Source organism: Aythya fuligula, chromosome 6, assembly GCF_009819795.1.
Source record: "Aythya fuligula isolate bAytFul2 chromosome 6, bAytFul2.pri, whole genome shotgun sequence".
In the NCBI taxonomy this organism is placed as follows: domain Eukaryota; kingdom Metazoa; phylum Chordata; class Aves; order Anseriformes; family Anatidae; genus Aythya; species Aythya fuligula.
Window position 1 is genome coordinate 15,900,368 of NC_045564.1, and position 22,605 is coordinate 15,922,972.

General features: G+C 36.5%; 1 protein-coding gene across 6 annotated transcripts in view; it reads right to left on the reverse strand.

The window, feature by feature from the left end:
• The window catches only part of OSBPL6 (oxysterol binding protein like 6), an 89,237-nt gene that overhangs the window by 25,067 nt on the left and 41,565 nt on the right, over nucleotides 1-22,605 (reverse strand). For all 6 annotated transcript variants that reach the window (XM_032189905.1, XM_032189906.1, XM_032189903.1 and 3 more), the window contains 8 exons: nucleotides 20,900-21,137; nucleotides 7,288-7,383; nucleotides 4,346-4,468; nucleotides 2,753-2,806; nucleotides 1,930-2,043; nucleotides 1,627-1,791; nucleotides 978-1,110; nucleotides 432-535 (listed from right to left, as the gene is read on the reverse strand). In XM_032189905.1, coding sequence (XP_032045796.1) covers nucleotides 432-535; nucleotides 978-1,110; nucleotides 1,627-1,791; nucleotides 1,930-2,043; nucleotides 2,753-2,806; nucleotides 4,346-4,468; nucleotides 7,288-7,383; nucleotides 20,900-21,043 — 933 coding nt within the window. In that variant the 5' untranslated portion in view covers nucleotides 21,044-21,137. The remainder of the gene's footprint in view (nucleotides 1-431; nucleotides 536-977; nucleotides 1,111-1,626; nucleotides 1,792-1,929; nucleotides 2,044-2,752; nucleotides 2,807-4,345; nucleotides 4,469-7,287; nucleotides 7,384-20,899; nucleotides 21,138-22,605) is intronic.

A 22,605-nucleotide genomic window follows, 5' to 3' on the forward strand; every position in this document is an offset into this window, starting at 1 on the left:
CAACCCCCTTAGGAACTCTGTGACTATGCCCTTTTTTCTAGAACATGCAGTGTGCTTCATCTTTGAGGGTTTGGGTCTCCAATCCTTAAAAACTTAAAACAGTTTCTTACTCAGCGCAGTAACAATTCACTAAATATAATTTCAATGCATGCATCTATTTCTTTTGCAATAGTTCTTAGTTCTGCTTTTGCAAATGACTTAATCATTTGATTCATCTTATTTAAATCAAATAACATTAAATGAATACACCTTATCTGTTTACACATTAAACACTATTACATACAATTAACACACAATTCAGATAAACTTTCCATCCAAGAGTTCCTATGATTTCAGAAAATCATTCTAAGTTAATAAACAATGTCTTTATACTTCCCTTAACACAAAGAACAAATGTTTCAACATGATTACTTATTCTCAAACATATTTACCTGCATGTCTGTGAAATTTGGTGCTGACTGAGTTCTCTGCAGTATTTCTAAATTTTGAAGAAGTTTACTGAGTTCCACAAGGTTTGACTGACAATGAGCAAGATCTAACATATATGAAACAAAAATAGATTAGGTGGTTCAGTTCAGACCTATTTTTTTTTGCTATGATGTCCATCACCGGCATTGTATTGTATAAGAGTTAAATGCCCCAAACCCTACTAAGTAAGGCATCTAATAACCTTATTTTCAGAGATGTTGAGCACTTTTTATTTTTATTTGAGTCAGCAACAAGACCGAACCTCAAAAGTTGATTGCAGTTTAACAATGATATCCATTAAGATAATATAGATTATTAAAATAAATTTAAAAACCATCATCCCACCACATCTAAAGAGGTAATTTCCCACCACAAGCATCTAAGTACCTGAAGAGCTCCCTCATGTGCATGTAAAGATGAAACTTAACCACTTTCATTGACCATATATTATTTTATATCAACAAGATGTTTTGCTGAAAGAGTAAGGCACAAAAAAAGTAAAGACTAACCTTCTGCACATCTGTCCATCTCTTCTGAATCCTGCAACCAGGCTGCTACTTTACTCTGACCAGTAGTGCAAGTTGCAGGAAGACTGTTACTGCAAGGTATAGGAGACTGCCATGGGAAGTTATTTTGTTGTACCTAAGACATAATAAAATGCTTACACTTGCTGTTGCATATCTTGCTCAGTCAGTGTAATCATCATACTACTTTCAAATAAAGAAATAAAATAGGCATTGTGATTTCAGTGGTATCTACAATTTGACTATATGCTTCCCCAAGATGCAGGGGTTTCTGTAGAGCATATTGAAGAAACAAACTAAACACAAACTCAGAAGCACACTGTGTTTGCTAACCACTATGAAATGGTGTTAGACAGATTTAGACAGAAAAACAGGTTTATTTCCAATGCCAAATGCTAGAGCAAATTTTTCTGGAGACGTTTAACTCTTTGCAGGATCTCTATAGTAGCTTGTTTATGAAGTCTATGGTACAGATAAATTAGACTGTCTTTCAGCTGTGTGCTCTCAGCTTTTTGCTAGCCATTGGATCCCCCAGCAGAAGGTCTTCTCTATTGGCATTACCAGCAGAGCCCACTGAAACTGCCCTTAAGCAAGCCCAGAAAGCATGAGCTTCCAACAAAAGGACACTACATACCTTTCCATCAGATACATTAGCAGCTGGTGAAGACTCTGTAGTAGAGGCTGAAGGGAATATATGGAAGCTAGCATCTCTTGGAGATCTCACAATCTCATTCTGACGGTACAACCGGTGGTGGCGTAATTTTGAAACCCATGCATCAAATGAATCCTGGGACTTCACCTAGAAAGAAACTCACTTTCAGGAAGGTATTCTTTTCCACTATCTTTTACTGTTGTTTTTGTTTGTTTGTTTGTTTTATAATTATTATTTATTTTCACTGCAGATGAAAAGAGAATAAACATTTGCACCATTTTTTACCTTCAGATGATAGATATGTTCTTCTGTGTCAAGATCTATTCTGCGAGCCTTCTTCTTGATGGACATAACTGATAAACCTACATCAATGCTCCCGTGTACTTTGCCTTTCTGTATCTGAAATCAAAAAGCAGGGTAAGAAATTAGTAGTATCATGCACTTCACTACCGTTAAGAAAAAAATATCTTGTGCTGATGTGTTTTCCCATTTTAGGAATATTTTAATATAATGCCACATAAAAATTAAAACCTCAATCAGACTAAGCATTTAGTGTTTTTATACATGAGAAAAACATCTCACAAGTGTTTAGTGCAGTCCCAACTCCAAATGAAAAATGTGTTAGTTCACAACCGCACACAACTACAGGTAAGTGAGAAGCTGAGAAAATTAGACAGCTCTTAGCTCCCTGCTGTTACAGCTTGATGGTTAGTGGTATTTAATCTACCTAATTTAATGCTACCCCCTATATCTCAAGTACATTGTATTACTTCTCTGTCCTATCCACATATCTCAGAATAATCAGCTCTCACTAACGTTAAAATTGAAAAAGCAAAATACATGGTCGGGCTAATCTCTCAAGCACCTTCACTGAATAAATTACTTTAAGAAATGTAGCTTGTATTCTGATAGAAGTGAGAAAAGCCAGAAACTGGGGGGATATAACTCAACCAAAACCTCACACACTTTATATAGCTCTCTCTCTGAATCCATCAACAACTTGCATGGGTGTGATGTCATAAGTATGCCTAGTATGAGAATGAGGTTTAATCACTCTGGCAGGTTGAATTTGAACACAAATTTTAAAATAGTATGCAACTTTACTTACATCAATTGGTGACTTTGAATATTTTAACAATCCATTATCAAGGACAAAAAATCTCTGAAAGTGAAAAAAAAAGAAAAAACACCTTACTTTATTCATGAGCAGATGAAATTTAAACTATGTACAATTATTTATCCGCTAGAGAAAATGATTACCCTGTAACAATTAAGAGTGTTTATGAGTTAGAAAGAATATAAATATGGTAGTGACATTTTTTAATTCTTGTTCTATGATGACAGTGATCTTCTAAGGAAGAAAAAGTAGATTCTCTGTTTCCAGCAGTATATTCTAGGTTTAACTTAAGAAACCTCAAAAATGAAGCTTGTTTGGTTTTTTTTTTGTTCATTTTTCAGTCAATTCATTAATGTTGACAAGGAAGACACCATAGGCTGAAAGAGTTAAGTGTTTTTCTTTTTTTTCTTCCTGGTTTTCTTCCCAAATTGGCTCTGTAAGCCATCTGACATGGAAGGGAATGACAATGTTTTCCTGATGGGATCCTATTAAGTTGACAATATGAGGAAGGTCAGTACTTGTATGGCAGAAAATATCTCCTGAAGATGCTTCTGGAAATTATGTCAGTTGCACAACAGCTGGAGACATAACTTTTTGAATAAGATGTCAAAAAAACAGCATTGTTTTGTTTGTTTGTTTTTTACTGGGTAAAAAAAAAAAAAAAAAAAAAGGTTCCACACACCAGTGACCTTTGCTTATATTCCATTTCAAAGCTTCAAAGCATACTGCACTTCAGAAAATGGTGAGCTAATCTGTAAATTGTACACATTATACCTGATATGCTACTAAAGCACATTGTGAACCATCAGAATATGACATAAAGCATTCAGTAAACAGATGATGGTACAGCTTTGCTAGCAGGTTACTAGCACAGCACATGCTAAAAGTACTGTCTCTCGAACTCATTATGCTCTCAGCACAAAGTATTATAACAGAAACTGCAGGATATCAAAGCAGTAGTTGAAAAGGAAAAACCTTATTAACAAGTCCACAGTTTTGAACCGTAAGTTCAGCATTAATCACTAAATGAAATGTAAGGCAGAATGAAGGGGGATGCTGAACTGTGAAGCTCTTACTACAGTAAAAATTATTTATTGGTAACTGGTATTTTCACTGGTAACTACTCTAAAGTCAGCACAAAAACTAGATCACCAGTAGTAAACTCCGTTACAGAACTGTGAAAGTTAGATTCCCCTTGTTCTCTTGTTAAGCTCCTAAAACAGATATTTGTCTAAGAAACAACATATTAACATAATGTATTTTAAAAGAGTGGAAGCAGTGGGTTATCCCATAAGTTCTTATGTATTCGATTAATTGTTTTTTGCTTGTTTGCTTTTAGTGTTTTGTTTTTAAATAAGCTCTCCTTTTATGTTCTTTCAGTGTTTAAATATATCATTAGGCAGCACGGTCTGCAATGCTGAAGCCACAAGCTGTGTGCAAACTAATTCTTTACACAATCTGAAGAAAAAGTCATACATTGAAATCCTGGGCATTTATTTGACAGCCATTCTATTTCCCCTAGACAAAACATCCCAACTCACAAAATGAAGTAATAATCATTTGACTGTTTTATGAGACCTTTACCTTGTGCCAACCTTTTAAGGGCCATTTTCTCTTTTTCAGCATGAAGCCTTCATGTTTGTCTGGCTTCTGGACATTGGTTTGGCCAATTTTCAGACCCTCTATGATTTCCCAGCTGTCAGGTTCCTGGTGAAAAAGTATGAAGACACATTGATTAATAACTGTGTGTACACATAATATAAAACTGCATTTATATGTAGGACAAATTCTCCAGTGCAAGACAAAGAGTATCTCTGCATTGTAAGAACTAAAAGGATTGGACAGATGTTACAAGTGGAGCACAGGCAAAAGCTGTATGCTAAAAATCTACCTTTACTTAGAGTATTCCTTCTCAAAAAAATAATGGGATTGTGAAATAAGATGAGATGAGATGAGGAAGAAATCTTACTACTGACTATATGTAGTCTGCACTTTGTGGTATTCCCTGATCATAAAAATGTGTAACTTTTCTGATCTTTAAAGTACAATCTACATTGATTCTAGATACTCTGATTTTTCTTTAAAATCAGACAAACAAGCAGCAGAGGTTGGTTTGTTGTTGCTCTGAACATAGCCTAGCTCTTGTCTTCAATTACATTTTATGAAACAGAGTTTCAGAGGCTAATTGCACCTTCAGGAATCTGTAAAAGGAAATTAATCTTTTAAAAATTTTCCTGTCATTCCTCTTCACTGCATTAAGAGAAAAGCATAGGGAAGCTAGCTAATTTTCCCCCTAGAGAAAAGAATATGAACTGTATCGTTTCAGACACAACCAGCTGTACGCCTTTCTGAGAGCCAATTAAAGCACGTTCCTTGCACACAACACTTATTCCTTGCACACACCACATTATGTATGAAGACTTGTATGACTTGAGCCTGACTTGTGATATACCATAATGAACAGATAAAGAACAAAGTTTTTAAAGAGAAAAAAGAGCCATGCCTTTATTCACATTCTCTTGCTACTATTGCAATCAACAAAATTATAAGAATACTAGATAGCTGTAAATTGGCATTTTCTCAACTGCCACAACTCCCAGTGATATTATCAAAAGTTATTGGGAGAGGAACGAGGTCATCCTGCATCAAACTTTTAAAGAAGAGAAAAGTTTTCCTCTATTTTCCACAAACCTGTCCGAAGACAAGCACTGTCAGCCTTTCCTAACTTTCCAAGTTACACAGCACTGATAACATGAGCATTACTATTGTGGAAATACGATTTTAAAAGTAACAACAAGCTGTACATTTACAAACCTCATTAAGGAGCTGCTAATCTGACAAGGATGAAAAGCTCTATTCCAAACAATACATATGCAAATTTCAATAAAAAGTTTAACTTTCCCTGCATAACTGCAAACTGGAACTATCATGGTGCTTGTAAACACTGTGCTCAAGAACCATCTTTTTGATTTCACTGTGTTTTGCTTGGACATTCTATTTCCATTACTGTAGAGGGAAGCACATATGCATTATTTTTTCCCTATGAAGAAGCACGTGGCTCTTGAGGGAGGAAATTAAACTATGAGTCCCCTGGGGCAAGCAGAGGATCTCTCTCCACTACTCTGCCAACTGACTCCTCACCATATTGATTTCTCCTTTAGAAGATCAGCTACAGGCATAAGTCTTTTATCTACTAGATAACATCAGTATTGATTACTTCTCAACCAGAAATCACACAATCTCATACAGCTATTCATTTAAACCAAAGGCCAGATACAGGGGGACAAAATGAGCCATTATTCAGTGCAATACAGATACCTGCCTTCTGCCGCACCAGTGCCAGAAGCTGCTATAAAGCCACCCTGACAACCTTAACTGTGGCTCACCGCAGTCCAGGTTTGGTATGAATGTGGCCAGTAAGAGGGACATTATGCCATGGACCCTTCTGCTGCAAGAACAGCAAGAAGCAAAGGAAAAACAAGGTGACGGTGATGTGCTTGAAGGGCCTCCATCTGATGTTGGCTCATCCAAAGCACACCTCTACTACTTCAGGACTTATGCTATTTAATACATATGCAAAACAGCTCTGCACAGAGCAGTAGGGCCAGGAAACACACATGTAACTTACAGAATCATGTTCTGCTTATGCCCCAGGTTCTGGCAATAAGGAAGCCACTACCAAACATTTTTTTTTTTCTGAACCTTGTCTTTTTGTATACAAAGCTTCTTGTCTTTTTTTTTTTTTTTTTTTTTTTCCAAACAAAACAGAACAAAAAATTTCATTTTGCCCAATGGAACACAATCTTTCATGTGGGATTTGTTTTCCCAATACTGTTTCAGAACTTATACATTATATTTTTTCTTTCCTGACAAGTATTCCATAACAGCAACCACACATTTTCAGTAACAATATTACTTTTTTTATTTGAAGTATCTTAAAATTAAGTCTTCTTTATGAATCATTAGACTTATCTGGAATCAGCTATTCCAAAACTCAGGAATTCAGCCAGGAGGACATTGACTGCAAAGCACTGAACACTGCATCTTTCAGAAACCGGTGGTGTCACCTCTACAGTTCTATCAGCAACAGATTTCTTTTTTTAAGAAACTACCCACAAGAAATGCCATTAGGAGGACTGGACTATATTTTTTTACATTAATATCATTATTGATTAACAGTTCTTTGGGACTTAGATATGATATGCTCTGCCTTTAGAGGATTGTACTGAACATTTTTCAAAGACCCTACTAGCTCCATATTGTGATACTATAAAACTTGGTCCTGGGAGCTATTCATGGGGGGAAAAAAACACTACTATCCAAATCCTTAATTTTGCTAATACAGCATCTGCTAAGGATTACTGACTTCTCTGAGACCTCAGCTGGCAAACAGGAAGTTCCAGGGCAGGCACATAATGTATTAAATAACAGAATCATAAAAACCAATATCCCAAAGCTCTTAGTCAAATTAGGTTGTAACCACAGAAGGAAACACCACCTAGACCACAGCCTGTGATTTTGCTTACCTTGGATAGAGAGATAGGGTCAGTTTCAAGGAACTGCTTGCTAAAAGAAGGGTCTGTGCTCCCCGAAGAAGCCTTCCGCTCCAAAATATGTATGCTCTAAAAAAAAAAAAAAGTTATTAAAGATGACCACTTATCATTCAATGGCATTTTTTTAAATACATACTCAGTAATGAGTGACTGATCTTTACACCCTTTATAGAATATAATTCAAAGTATTATAATAAAATATAAAACTTTCTATCAGCATCATGGCTCAAAACATATATAAAGTACTACCCATGCATAACGAAACTGCACAGTTTGTTTTCCAGGGCAACAGATATCCCTTTCCTTCCCCTCTTTCATTTCTTATCATTGGTTCTAAAATTAACTGATCTGTTCAATCTAGAAATGATTGGGAACTAATAAAATAAAATAAAAGCCGGAAAGGCAGGTAGTGCAGTTCTTGCCTATGGAGACTCAAAGTGCTCCCAACCAGATCAAGCACATTTTCTGTTGAGCTATAAGACACTGACCATACATATCATGCAGTGGGCACCACCACACATTCACTTCCAAAACAAACCATTACACATAAGTTCTTACTGCCCCGAACATATTCATAATCATATCTTGGCTTTCTGCTGAAGTGAGGTGAAGTAACTCATTACTTGAGTGCTTGCAACAGATTACAAGTGTTCACAAGTTCATTTAATGGGTCTGTGCTGACAGGCTTGTTGGTGAACATTTACAAGGTAAAACAACCTCCAACCACTACAGCTGTTTTTCTAAATATGACTACTTCAAAATTTTGATTCTTTAAAGACTGGTACAAATGTGAAGTGTATAATCTCAAAACCAGCCTTGAAAAAACATTCCTTTAAAAACAAACTAACAAAAAATAAAAGACTTCTTCCCATTTTCCAGAAAAGTTTTATTCATATTTTGTAAAAGAAAAAGCATTCTTGCTGTAGGTTGGGAAAAAATAACCTCATCCTGCCTGCTTGGGTTTGCATTTTGTTCTCTGGTGAAAATTCTGCTACATCTCATACTAATATTTAGTATTATACCACAGCACATCAGTAGCACCTCTGTGAAATGATAAAAAACTGCTTCATTTCCAGCACATGTAGCACAATGACAAACTATTGCAATTACAGTTCTCTTAAAAGGGCAATTTTTTTTTTCAACTCTAACAACAATTACATTTTTGTTCACAATTAAGCTTCTTTACGTTCACAGAAGAAGAGATTATACAGGTACAAGTGAGAGCAGAAATAAGCAGGGAATATAAAAATACATATAAACACAAAACTATTGTTTATACAGACAACTAAGTACATAAGGATCATAATCAAAGCAAATTATAATAAGCACAGCTATTCACATAAATGCATATATAACACAGGCTGTATCTTGCTGCAGAGAGACTCGTAGACCTTTCTTGTTCTCTTTCAGTTTGCAACTGTGAATGAATAGGAAAACATGGGGACTGACTCTGCTGTCAATGAAGATTAACAAGCCTCCCTGCCACTTTGCAACAATAATTGGTATTTTTTTCAGTTACTTTTTATTTAATTTTACAGTGAAGAATAAGGAAAAGCGGCAGTGTTATTGTATCTGCCACATTCCCCAGGGCCAACAAGCAAAAGCTTTGTCATCTGTGCTTTGAAGTCTTTCTGCTTTATCAAAGAAAGGCCAACTTCATTATTTAGCCCAATGTCCACTACCAGACAGATAAGGGTTATGTTTATTTAGCACAAGTTCCTACATGTTGAATAACTTAATACACTTGTTTGAGCTGAGCACCACATGGTTACTAATGAAAAACTATGGTAATTTTTTCTCACTGAACACATGAAATGCTACATTTCCACACATAGCATCAGATTTGAACAATATGCAGTAAAACCTTCATCCATTCTTCCAAGGAAGATTAACATGCCTTTTGATTATCACAGTCAGGATGATTCCCAACTTTCTTGCCAGTTCTGTTTGGCAGGCAGGAGCCCCTCCATCTCGAAATGGAGCACTGCCCAACACAGATGTTCTGAAGGTCTCGTGTATAGCAGCCAATGCAGTTTGTTGTTACATAACTGCAATTTCATTTTGTAAAATATTTAGAGTAGAGCAACCCAGCAGCCCCTGGCTTGCCAGATTTCCAGTGACATTTTCAACCACATGATTCTAAGGCTAGGTTTTTGTGTGTGTTGTGTTATTTTATTTTTTTTAATCAGCTCTCTGTTATTACAGTTCCACTTCAGTTGAGAAACACATTATTAGCTAACAGCACTTTAATGAATGCTGACTTTTTCAACTATTTGTCTGGAAATCAGAAAATGAACACTTTTAAAATAAAATTGCCTTCTTTACATGCCTTACTTCAAGAAGCGTTATCTCATTTTCTGTAAAAATCTCCTTTCCAATTCTTTTCTGTCATAACCACTATTACATTGACACAAAATAATTCCTTTAAATTTATGACGTCTCTAGCATAATATTAAGACATATTATTTGGTGCAAAATGTTTTCCATTAATGTATGTTATATTACTGCAAAATTACTGCTAGAAATTACACAATTATTTGACATTTTGAAAAGCTGCTATTTTTATAATGCAGAAGTTTCTTTACCTATTTAGCACCACAGAAAGAAGAATTATTTCAATCTAAAAGTTATTATCAACTTTTTTGGTTTTAACAAGAAAAAGTCAGTAAAACAAGCACTTAAGTCAGTGAAAGAAGCACTTTAAAAAAACTTATGGGAAGAAAGAGGCAGATCAATACAGCTTCTGGGTGTTGTTTATCAGAACTGACTAATCCATGAATCCAGGCATATTGGCCAGCCTGGAACACTCCCTCATCCCATCCCAAGAGCACAGGCGGACTATTTCATTGCTCAGTTCCAGGTTTCCTGCATGCTTCAGGATTACCTGTGTGCTATTTCTGTCCTGGTAGAAAATGCCAGCAGTTCTTGGAAATTAATTCAACAGAACTATGAGTTTGACTGAAATTGTTTCAAAATCCCACTGCTAAATCTTAGTCCTAACTGTGACCCTTCCTTCAACTTTGAGATTATTCACAACATATGTTACAGACAAGACCACAAATCAGCTCCAAAGTGTCCCTAGGAACCCTACACATGGTGAACACAAGTGCTGATTCTTTCCTGTGTTTATTTCATGTTGCTTCCCAAACACATGTGATGGAGAAGAAAGCCGATGGACAGTATAATGATGTGATGATGTTTCATATTCTCACCTTTTCTGGAGGGCAAGAATGAAAAATGTATTTTACAGTATAAAGATATCTTTCTAGATAACTTGGCTCTACATAACTGGCTCTACATGCCAATTTTGTTTCTCAGTGAAGAGTTCAGAGACCCATCCACCTCGTCCACCAGAATAAATGCTGGCATAGAGCATCTGGTCTCCATCAGGCCATAGAGGCTGAAAACTCTAATGTTTTTTAACTGAATATGACTTCCCCTGTAGAGAAAAGATATTCAGGTGTGTTTTCAAAGGGAAGGCAAGGAAAGAATAGCAACATTGGGTAAGTAAAGACATGAAATCCAGTGAATGTCAAGTCCGGCACTCAAGCCTCCCTTTCTGCTTTGCTTCTTAATTACTTAATGGAATTAATTATACTTAATGGAATGAATTCTCTCTTATTTGATTTATAATTTATTGATTTTTCAAAAAATAGACAATCTGGTGAGGAATTTATTGCTCACATCAGATTCAGACTCCCTTTAGTTAAAAATATGCATAATGTGGCTATCAATTAATGAAAATGGATTGGTGGGTCACTCTCCTTGCTCACAGCACTCATAACCAGAGCATGCATACAGACACTAAGAGAGCAATGCAAAACATAGTTTTTCTCTGTTTGTTGTTGTTGGGTTGTTTTTTTGTTTGTTTGAGTTTTATTTTTAATTCAAAGTACTGGTTAGTGCATCTTCGTCTGCTATTCACTGGAATTCTTTTCACAACCTAGCTACCCCTGCACAGATGTGTGTTCTGTATTTGAATCCTGCCTCATATGAAGTGCAATGCTTAATAACATTGTCATCTAAAAACGTAGCATTCTTCACTTATCTGAAAAACAGCAGTAGAAAAAGGTTAGATACAGATGTAAATGCAATTTTGATATCTTTTAAATAACACTGCAATACATGTTTTCATCTGCAATATTATTTCCAAATGGAATAACCTTGAATTTGGTTTTATCTTAGGCTACATCTCAGTTTTCTCTGGCTTTCCTTCTGCTGATGTTGGAATAAAGACAGAGTCCTGAATATCACTGTAAGAGAAGGGTGAGTACAAAACAAAGTAACCACGTCTCCATCACTGTATTTCTCCTTTCTTTCTTCTAGCATGCTTTTTATTTTGTATAAGACAATGACAGTCCTATTTTTATCCTCAGTCTCTCCTATCAACCCTGCACCATACCTGTCTTCCAACAATCTGAGCTATCAACTAACAAACAAAGGAACTTAATACTTCATGAATAGCACATGTAGTTCATCTTTTTTTCACTTTGTAACACATACTCATCTTGTATAGAAATGTGCTTAAGAGCAGTTTATCCTTAAACATTGTCTCTTTGTAACCTTTTTACTGAAAGACAGATATATCTAAGCAGCAGTTCTGCACCATATTAATAATACACAGGTATGCAGGTATCCACTTCTTTCCCATGAGGTAGAAAATAAACACTTCTTGTATTACAGAAATGTCAAGGATTTGTTTGCACAGGAGCTCTCTATTAGCCCTTTCTGGAACTCCAGTTTTGCATTGCAGGCAGTGTGTTACAGGCAGTATGCTTTTAGCTGCTGGAAACAAAGAATCCTTTGCTTTTAAAAGATTTTTTTTCACAAACTGAAAAGAAGTAAGCTCCCGCTCCTCTGAAGAGATTCTTGGAGGGAAGCACTAACAGAACTGGACAAAGCAGAGAAAAGCTATCATTGTAACTGCAATCAGCTGGAGTGACAGTGAGCTTGGGATGACTACCAAGTTGCAGCCTAAGTCTTTAATGGCAACTTTATTCTTTCTCATTTTAGATTTTGACAGGCTTATCTCAAAACAGAGCAAACAGATAAACTGCCAATATCTGACTGAGAGTATTTAAATGTTTGCTGATGATACAAAGTGATATTATGAGTGTTGAAGAATCACAATTCAAAGGGTTGAGATTTTTCTAAATAGTTCCAGGCAATTCTTTTTACTAATGCTAATATAGTAAAAGAAAATGAAGGAAAATAAATCACATGCATACAAGAAAATTTCCTTGCTCTGTTAATTTGTTAACTAATACAAGCATTCTAGACATGGTAAATGGCCTTCTTTAGAAAATATAAGCAGTTTCATTCTGATAAATGATTACAATCAAATTTAAGTTAACACAAATTAAAGGACGAAGTTGGACACTCACCTAAAATTGTGTGTAGGTTCAGAAAAAGAAAGCCCTTTCTTCCTGGGGTTCTTTCACATCCTACTGTAAGCTACCTGCTTAGACTCTTTCAATATAATCTAAACTTTCATATACACAGCAGAATAATATGAGGTGTTACGGGGAAAAAAAAAAAAATATATATATATATATAAAGAAAGAAAAGAAATGAAACAGGATATTTGTTTTTTTTTAATTTTATCTAAAATCTTTTTCTACTGAGAAAAAAAAATAAAGTTTCAATTTAACAGCTTTATTTTCAATGCCAGTATTTAGTAAAAAAGTATTTAGTAAAAACAGTAAAGCTACTTCCTGTTCTGACACCTCTCTAAGGCACACATTTATTCTGCTCAATACATTTGTATGCCTTCAACATGGATCCTCCCTGTCTTGCACAAATGTCTTCAAAACGGAAGCCTTCATATCATGCCTGCCATTGCTCCCATCTTCTTTCCATTTTTGTGTCTTTGCCGTCCACTGAGGAAATGAAAAAAATCATGCCTCCTTTTCTTTCCAAGAAACCATAAGTCACTTCAAAAGTGTTGCACTTCCCTCCTCAGAATTCCTGTATGAGTGTACATGCACACATCAATCCTCAAAAGCCCATTTGGGACTGAGTTAGAAAATGAGTGCATATTACAGTAATCTCAATTCGTGTCTTAAGACACTGGAATCGTATGACTTTTTAAAAATTTCTTATTCATGTATTGAAGTCCAAGCCAACCTTTTAAATTATGTTCTCAAAAAGAAGACATTCCCATATAGGTGAATGCATGGCAGAGGGGAAAAAATGGAACAGGGGGAAAGCAGGAGTGACCATGTTCTAAAAATACCACTTTAAATTATCTATCTTAATTTGCATGGGTAATTAAGCTTTTATGTGAGCAATTTCCTGGGTTTTGTAACAGAAGATAGCTACATAGACCATTTCTAATTGAAATGACAGTTTAAAAAAGGGAAATCTCTCTTCATAGCAGACCTGTGAACCTCAGCGTCCCCCTTGTAGTGTCTGAAGCATTCCTAGAGCTAAGATAACTCCAACTGCCACATTTGCAAGGCTCAGACATGCACACAGCCCCGTGGGACAGCACTGCATGCACACTATCGCTGTCACGGATCAGACCCATTCTGCTGCTCAGCCTGCTTCCCACACTGTGCCAGAGTGCCTTCTAGACCAGCCGAGGCTGTCTTTCCTTCACTGCTCCAGCCCCTTTTATTTCTTCAGCGGCTTTAACACAAAATCTTTCTTAGAAACAGGCATCATCTCTCCACTATTAATTGCCAGGATTATACTCTGGGAGATCTTGTCTACAAATCTCTACAGGTATTACCTAGTGCAGGAGCACTCGTGATCCAAATATCTGCTGACTGGAGAGGGCCTACCCAGTGCACATGAACATGGACACACATCTTCTGGCTGCCATAAATCTGTCCTGCAAATTCTAGGCAGAAATAAAGGCACAAAGTGAGGATTTCTGGGTATGTGGTGCTGCCAATCTGTGCCAGCAGTCCTTGCCCTTGGGACGCCCAGTGCTGAAGCCAAGTTTCCTCATGCTTTCACTGCACCCATCAGCATATGTTCTGGGGGATGCTTGCCTAACCTCCAGGGTCCATTTGCCTCAGTTCACTCCGAGTCTTATTTACACAAGTTCCTATTCTTGTCTCACACTTACAGTCCAAAGAGCTTCACTCTGGAAGTTCATACTTTCTTCGGAAGATCTGATTATAACACTCATAGACACTTACTTGTGGATTAAGTTCACTTTTAATCACTGAAATGATAAACAAGAAATCTAGCAGGCTTGAGAGTTATGACTTCCTTTAAGACAAGTGCTATGGCATTGAACATTCAGAGATGTCCTATAGCTTCCTGAAATTACTCTATTCATCATTTTGGGCATTTTCTCAGACACTGAAATAAAAGCCACTACCTTCTGAACATAATGAACATTTTCAGACTGTATTAAATGCAGAGGATTATCAAGACTTGTAGAGTAGCAGTAGTTAGCTGACTTAATGAATAATTGCGTGTTTTTGTTACCAATTTTGCCACTTCATTCTTTGGCTCCCTCAGAAGATTTGCTTGCTCCAGTGGGCTACTGCCATTTAAAGTATTTATTTAACACTTCCTGCTCTAATGCTGCTTCATCTGTATTATCTGAAGAGAGTTAATTAGGAAAGAGAGGGCAAAAGAGAATTACATCACTGCAACAACAGTACTTGGCATTTAGCAGCATCTCTAGTTTGAAGCTCTCAAAGAGATTAGCAATTATTATTGAAATAATTCTCAAAAACCATTGAGAAGTAAAAAGGCTCATAAAAGTCTACACTTTGTTACAGTGCAAGGCTGGGAATAAAGCTCCCTGTTCTCATGTCCGTGTATTAACTACTGGACAACCATCCATACTTGCCTTTCTTTCATGACTTTTAAAGTCACAAAGAGATAAGAGCATATGAAATTTCCATCAGGAATTTTTTCACAGATGTCATACCAGGTTGTCAGCAGTGAGCAAGAGTATAGGTTTCTATAGGTTTCTACTCAATTAAAGAATAAAGAAGGAATATATATGCCCTCAGACTTCCTCATGGAATATATTATGTTATACTGTGTTGCAGCCTTGTATGAGCAACATTTTCTGAGGCACACTGAACAGATACGCAGGCACAGTAAAAAGGCCCATCAACTATATTGTCATCATTTATGAGGCAGAAATCTATAACAGAGCCTCAAAAATGTCCTTGATAATGTGCCTGTGATCATAACTGGTCATAAGAAGAAAGTTGAGTTTGAAGTAACTCATCAACATACTAAAGACAAAAAAATAAATTACACAAATATGAACACTCCTTTCACTAACTTTCCTGTCCTTCCACCAACTCTAGTGTCCAATTACTTCAAGTGCCTCAGAAAAAGTACCAAAAATGCTAAATGAAACAGGGCAATGAAAAGAGAGAGACTTTTTCAAATGACAAGTTTCCAACAACCAAGATGGACCGGTGTACATGATGCGCCTCACCCTACCACTCTAACATACCAAGAAAAATTGCTAGTAGCTGAAATCTCCATTAAAAATAAATATATTTAAAAGAAACTTTATATATACATATATATACATATATATATATATAAAATCACATACCAGTGACTCACAGAATCTGTTTCGGATAGGTGATTCATAAGTATCATCTTGATTACAGTGGCCTTCAGCTAAATTACATGATACATGAACCATTGCAAACTTCTGTCACAACAGCTCTTTATCCAATTGTACATCTACAACTGGCAAGCTCGCTCTTCTTCCACACCTACACCAAGGGGCTACAAAAAGAACTGCTTCAACATTTTAACTTTAATTTCCATATTCTGGCTCCCTCCTCCTTTCTCCTTAGCAGAACATTCAGGAGCCAGTTAAGTACATGAGAGCATCAGCTACACTGCAGCTCAGTGAAACTAGTTCTGGGTTTCTACTAAGGTTCCTTTCCATGAAAACCACATCTAGACATAATAGAAACCTTCCCTCCAAAACCTTGATGGCATTTTTCTTTCCCAAGAGTCTTCCCTTCAGAACTTTCCTTTTACTCTTCTCAACATCAGCCAAACAGAGGAAGCTGGAATTGACATAGAGTCTATGGTACTCTCCTTTCATGTACATCTCTTCCCATTATGTTTTCTCATTAGTTGATGAAACAGACAACAAGTCACCTCTGTATTTCCTTTTCTCCTTCTAATCTACCTTTGTCCCATCTAATCAGCATTTTATGCTAGCAACTGACTTTTATTACATGCTTAACATAGTGCCCAGCAGTGACATGCCTGGATTTATACTGTATTCCTATATCCAAATAACAATTATTAGTCCTTTTTTTCCCCACATACATTTTTCTTGGTATACATGCATTTTTCTTGGTATACATTTCACCTCCAGATTCGCCTATTGCAATAGCTTTTTTATAGTCTTCCAGTTACTCTATAAACTAAGGTTTGGTTAAGGGTGCTGCACACAAATGACTCTATCCTTCCATCATCATTAAAGCCTTCATTCCTATAAAATGGGGATATTTGCCTTAGGAAAAACTGTTTTCAGGAGACTACTTTGTCAACTAAAATACAGTGGCTACAAAAAGCTAACATTTCCCAGCATAGACCTCCAGGCAAGTCTTGACTTTGGAATCGCGCTCTCTTCCTTCATTTCAAAGCCAGGTTAACATCTTCAGTCCAAACTCAGCCCTTTCTCTATCCCTTGAGTACAACCTCTTCTCCTATTAGTCATTATTACTCTTACAGAAAGATAAAAAAAAAAAATTACATTAAAATCTAAAAAGCAGACGATTGCTGCTCTAGGAAATCTATTCTCTTTTTCCTTCAAAGACCCTTCTATCTTTCAGTCTTCACATATGGCTGAAAGACAATATTCATTTGCAATATGAAAGCACTGCCAGCAGTAAGGTGACCATACAAGACTTAATGCAATAGGACTAAAAGCTATTCTACTTTTGTGTTTTCTGTGTGGAAAAAGAAACAAGGTTTTGTTGAAACAGCAATCTGACAGAGAGAAACAGAAAGGTAAAGAGATAATAGATAATCATATCTCCTCCCTAAAGGACCAAAAAGAAAACTGAGACATTAGAAGAGAAATCCTCACATGTAAAATAGCAGACACTGCTAAATCTACTTTATATCATGTATTAGCTAACCTTTACAAGTGGTCAGAAAAGTCAAACTCTTGTCTTTGTTCACAATTTCATTATTATTACTCTCCTCCTGTATTACTCCCTCTTTGTTCTGTGACTGCAGGCTTAATAGCCTGGGGTCAGGCCCCAATTTACGAAACTGCACAACATTAACCCTATAACCTACATGCTTCTTTCTGCCTTCTCAGCACATTGTTACTTCCTATGCATTGCAGTGAATATATAAGATATTACAGTCCACAGCATTACTTGCATGGTCAGTCAATAACTATAATATAGAATATTTTTAAAGAGCTTACAATCATCTGATTGAATGCACAGCATATGATTTATGATATTCAACTGTACTTTCTAAAAACAGCACTAGTTTTCCTCCAATTTGTTAAGTGAAACAGTATGACTAGCCTTTTCAGAGTTTCACAAGGAATGGAGAACAAGAACCTCCCCTTCCAGCATGGCCTATAAAAAAGGTTGTTATAATTGCAGTTTTTACATTCAGTTTTGTAAGGGGACTCAGTTTTGCTCAGGAGCTTCAGTAGTCCTGACACTTGAAATGACAGGAGCTCTATGTTCTGCAACAGCTCCACTGAAGGAAAACCTGCTGCTGCTGCTTGTCTCTGCAGTACTCCCATCAACACAGCACAACTGTCCTGCAGAGCTGCTCAGCTCAGAGGTTAACAACATGGGTTAGGCCTGGGCCTGTCCAATCAGCCTAATTAACCAAGATTTCAGTGAGAACAAATGATGCTAAAGTTCCTACGATGATAAAAATCTGAAACAATTTTTTTTTGGTCTATTACTGGCTCCAGTACACTCTGTTCATTTATCAATTACTTTAGTCATGGAGGCTGCAAATTGGCAATGTCAAAGCTTCTGCTGACTGCTAATTCTCTTAGGTGATATATATTGCACAAATAAGAAAGCTACATTAAAATGCCAGCATTATATACAGCACAACATTTTCCACTCTCTCTGAGATGATTTATCATAGTCATTCTGCCTCCTGCACTGTAATTTATTGGGAAAGTGTTCCATAATTGCTGGTATGACTTTGACAAGAATTATATGATGAGAAGATTTCAGTCATTAACCATCTAGAAATATCAAGTGTTATCCTCACGTATGACAATGAAAGCTACATGGACACTTTACCTAGTCATATCACTTCCCATATCCATAAAGATTACCCCTTCAGGGAGGGTGCTTTTCTCCCAGCTCGTATGAAGAGTTCAAGGAGACAGTAAGACAGAATTTTCAAGCCTTCTCACAGCAAAAACCAAGAGCCCCCAAAAGAAAATCCTCCACAACCTCAACTATCACTATGTTTTGGGGAAATCCTATAAAAAGCAAAACATATACAAATAGTGCCATAAGTGAGGAAAGAAATCAGACATATAAACATTACAGCAGATGGCCCAAAGAAGCCAAATTATTTGCTGCATCTAAGAATATGTACAAAGAAAACATTCATATGTTTACTTCCTTAGGTATAGTACCATTGCATCTCATGCTGTATTGCTTGCAGTAGTTCATTCTCCTGGGTATTTGTCTGCCTGTGACACCAAGGTAAAAAAACTGAATGCCTTGCTGTAGCCTTTCCAGTCCACATCTACGCGCTTAAATATACTTGCTAAGCATCATCAGACATTACTAGGTTCAAGGTAGCTCCAGATGCACCATCACATCATCAACCTCTTCAGGATTATTTTAAAATTATGCTTCATGTTTCAGTGACCAAATACAGACTTAAAGCTAAGCATCAATTTTATTACAATGACTGCTATACCTTACACTACCCCATTGCCATGGTAACAAATACAGTAGCCACTAGATTTATGGTAAAATATATTCCCAAAAGGTAATTTTTTTCATTCTCTCTTGCATGATCCTACCAAACTACATAATAACAAAGAATATTCAGAGGATATGCTCTTAGCTGAGCTCAGCAGCTCAGTCACAAGTCCTGCATTCATTTTCTTTGGGTTTAATAAAATACACTGACACTACTTCAAATAAAACTCTGGATTTCAAACAGAACTACTGAAAAATTAAGAGGAGACTAGGTGCTAAGACTTAACTGAGTACAGCTATCCCAAGTTCTGTACAACAGAAAAGGGGAAGTATTTATTATCTCTGAGGAAACCATTTCTGCCTTCATTGAAAGGCAACAGAAATTATTTTAAAAATTCCAGGCACATTTCTTGCCTGTTACTTAACGTATATCAAAATTCTTTTGATTGTTTAACATTTTTTACATACCTTATGGTGAGACTATTTACATTCAAAGCCATAAATGTTATAGTTTTCATCAACATTTTTACAAGTCAAGTCAGGTAAGAAAAAAAACTATTAGCAACTGAGGAAAAAGCATCCCAGCTGGAATACAAGTTGCTGGAAAACATTTCTAAGCTATTCCCATTCAAGTAAATGTATACCGCATAAACACTGATTTAAGTTCTTTTCCTGCCTCTTCTTCTTGTCAAACTGAAAAGAAGTCAGTATGGCATGAATAATAATATTTTCACATTATCTAAAATTATAGAGTTGTAAGATTCTTACATATAACAATTCTTTTTGGACAAAATTCTTTTTTTTTTTTAATTGTTAAATTAGCTCAGAAGCTGATTTAGTGTTGAAGGTTTCCATAGATACAATCTTCAAAGTATGTTTTTGGTCTAATCAGATTTTCAGTATAAAACATTGCATTTGTAACAACTTATCTGAAATGTGATAGTAGATCTGATGCTTCTGAAGGGCTCCCACTGATGCTGGAGCCAGACTATACAGCCAGCTCTCAAAAAACAAATAAACAAAAACACAGGAATGTGTAGATTGTTTTGAGTAAAAATAATAGAGCCCTTGTCTGAGGGGGATCCTGGAGAAAAGGTGTGATACATCCACATAAACAAGAGCTTCTTGATAATGGAAGTCTAACATAATTAGACCGGCACTGCATGATGTGGGGGCAACTGGTGTAAACTTGTAGTAAACCAAGTATTCAAAATGTCACATGCTTCCATAAAGGATTAACAATGAAACATTTAAATGGAATTGAATTTTGCTGTGGAAATATAATACTTCTCTGTAGTAAGATTAACAAAAAGAGATATTCATTTAGGAGGAAAAACAGTTTGAAGCAACTGTAGGCTCATGCTGCCAAAGAACCCACTTCCCAAAAAATGTTAGAGCTCATCTCCTACTTGTCCACATGATTATATCCTTCCTGCTACAGTACTACAATTAGTGCTCATGTTTCTTCTGAATCTTTCTTCCAAACCCTGTGGGAAGTGGGGGGAAAAAAAAACAAAAAAACAAAAAAAAAAACCAAAAAAAAAAAAAAAACAAACACAAAAGCAATGGTTCTTGGCTGTAGTGATAACATTCAGTGCTGTGAGGAAGAGAATTTGGAGCCAGCAACAACAAACTGCCACTCTACAGGAATAAATGAATCCTTTCAACAGATGTTACAAACATTTAGATCTTTTCCTTACCTGCCTCCTATCCCTCTGAGATGATGACGAAGAGGAGGCACTTCTATGTGATGGAGTGGATGTTTTGTGAGCAGGAGATATACTCTTCTCCTCCGAACTCATCTTTGCAGCAAACTTGCAGTAATGGTCTTGTGCTCTTATCATTCATGTACAAAAAAGCAAGGGATAGTCTTCTGCATCCTTCTGTTTCACAGTTTACGGACGGACGAAAAAGAGTTCAAACTCAGCTGAACTGCACCTTAATAATAATAAATAAAAAAAAAATAATAAAAAAAAAGATGTGAAAGAGTGAATGAAGACACCTTTGCTCCAAAATAGCTCTGCAGGAAAGAAATCTATTGACAGTCATTATTTATTCCAACAGATCTTCTGATTTTTTACTTCCTTTCCTAACATTACTCAACACAAACACAAATGCATTGCTCTGCATTCTCACAGAAGACAAAAGTGATGTTGTGTTATTAAAAAAAAACAAACAAAAAAACAACATGGAAAGGCTTGGGCAATTCACAGCAATTCTCATGCAAAGTTTACAATCCATGACTGGGGATCAATATCTCAATCTTGCATGATACCATAAAACTATCAACAAACTCCTTAGTAGCTGCACCAGAGGAGATGGATATTCATACAGGAACTGCAGCCTGTGGGGAACCCACACCAGGGTGGGGAAAAGCATGAGGAGGAAGGAGTGGCAGGGAAAACTGTTCTGTACTGACCTTAACCCACCACCCACTGCCACGTCCTGTAAACGCATTGGTTTAAATTGGTTTAATTTGGTCTTCAATTTCTCTCTACCCAGATCTATTTTATTTAGCAATAAATTAAATTGATTTTCTCCAAGTTGAGACTGCTTTGTCTGCAACAGTAATTGGTATGCAATCTCCCTGCCTTTATCTCACCCCAGGTACTTTCCCATCCTATCTTCTCCTCCCATGCCACCAAGAGGCTGGGTGGGCACCTGGCTGCTGGCAAGGGCTAAGCTACCACGGCCACTCAGGCCATTCTCTCTCCTGCTTACTCAGCCCCTGCAGTGTGCCTTACCTCTTTACAACTTTTCTCTCACTGACTCCTTTTCACCCAAATCTTGAGTTTTGATCCAAGAACAGAAACTTAGATACATGTAGCAGCACAGAGGATATTTACATTGAATATAAACACTACTACACATTTGAGTATGTCATCAGTACACTGCCACAGTTCAGGAACAGAGTTACGGTTCTCTGACCTTAACAGATAACTTCAGACTTGCTTCAGCTGATAGATTCTGTGTCTGTTCTTCTACTAGCCTTGGATAAAACGGTTCTCTGAATGATGTCCTTTGCTTGAAACTATTATCCGCCTCCTCCACCTCTCCCTAATTTTGAGCTGGCCTTCCCTTTGCTATGCATTCCTCCCTCCTGTCTGAGCTATCTTCTGCACTATGCTCAGCTACTCTGAAGCCTCAAAAGCCTAAACAAAACAAAACAAAAAACACCCCACCACAAGCAAAAAAACACCTCCAGAGCTACTGTAATTCTTCTTGTTTTGCCACTCCTGTTTAAAGACATTTGCATTTGGTTAAAGACAAGATATACATGATGGCATCACTGTGAATCTTGCATTTTTATAACACATTGTATACAGCAAGAAAAATACTTAACTTTTTTTAAACATCCAGCACCAGGTCAAATCAACTTTTCCTGAGAAAATACATCTCACTAAGA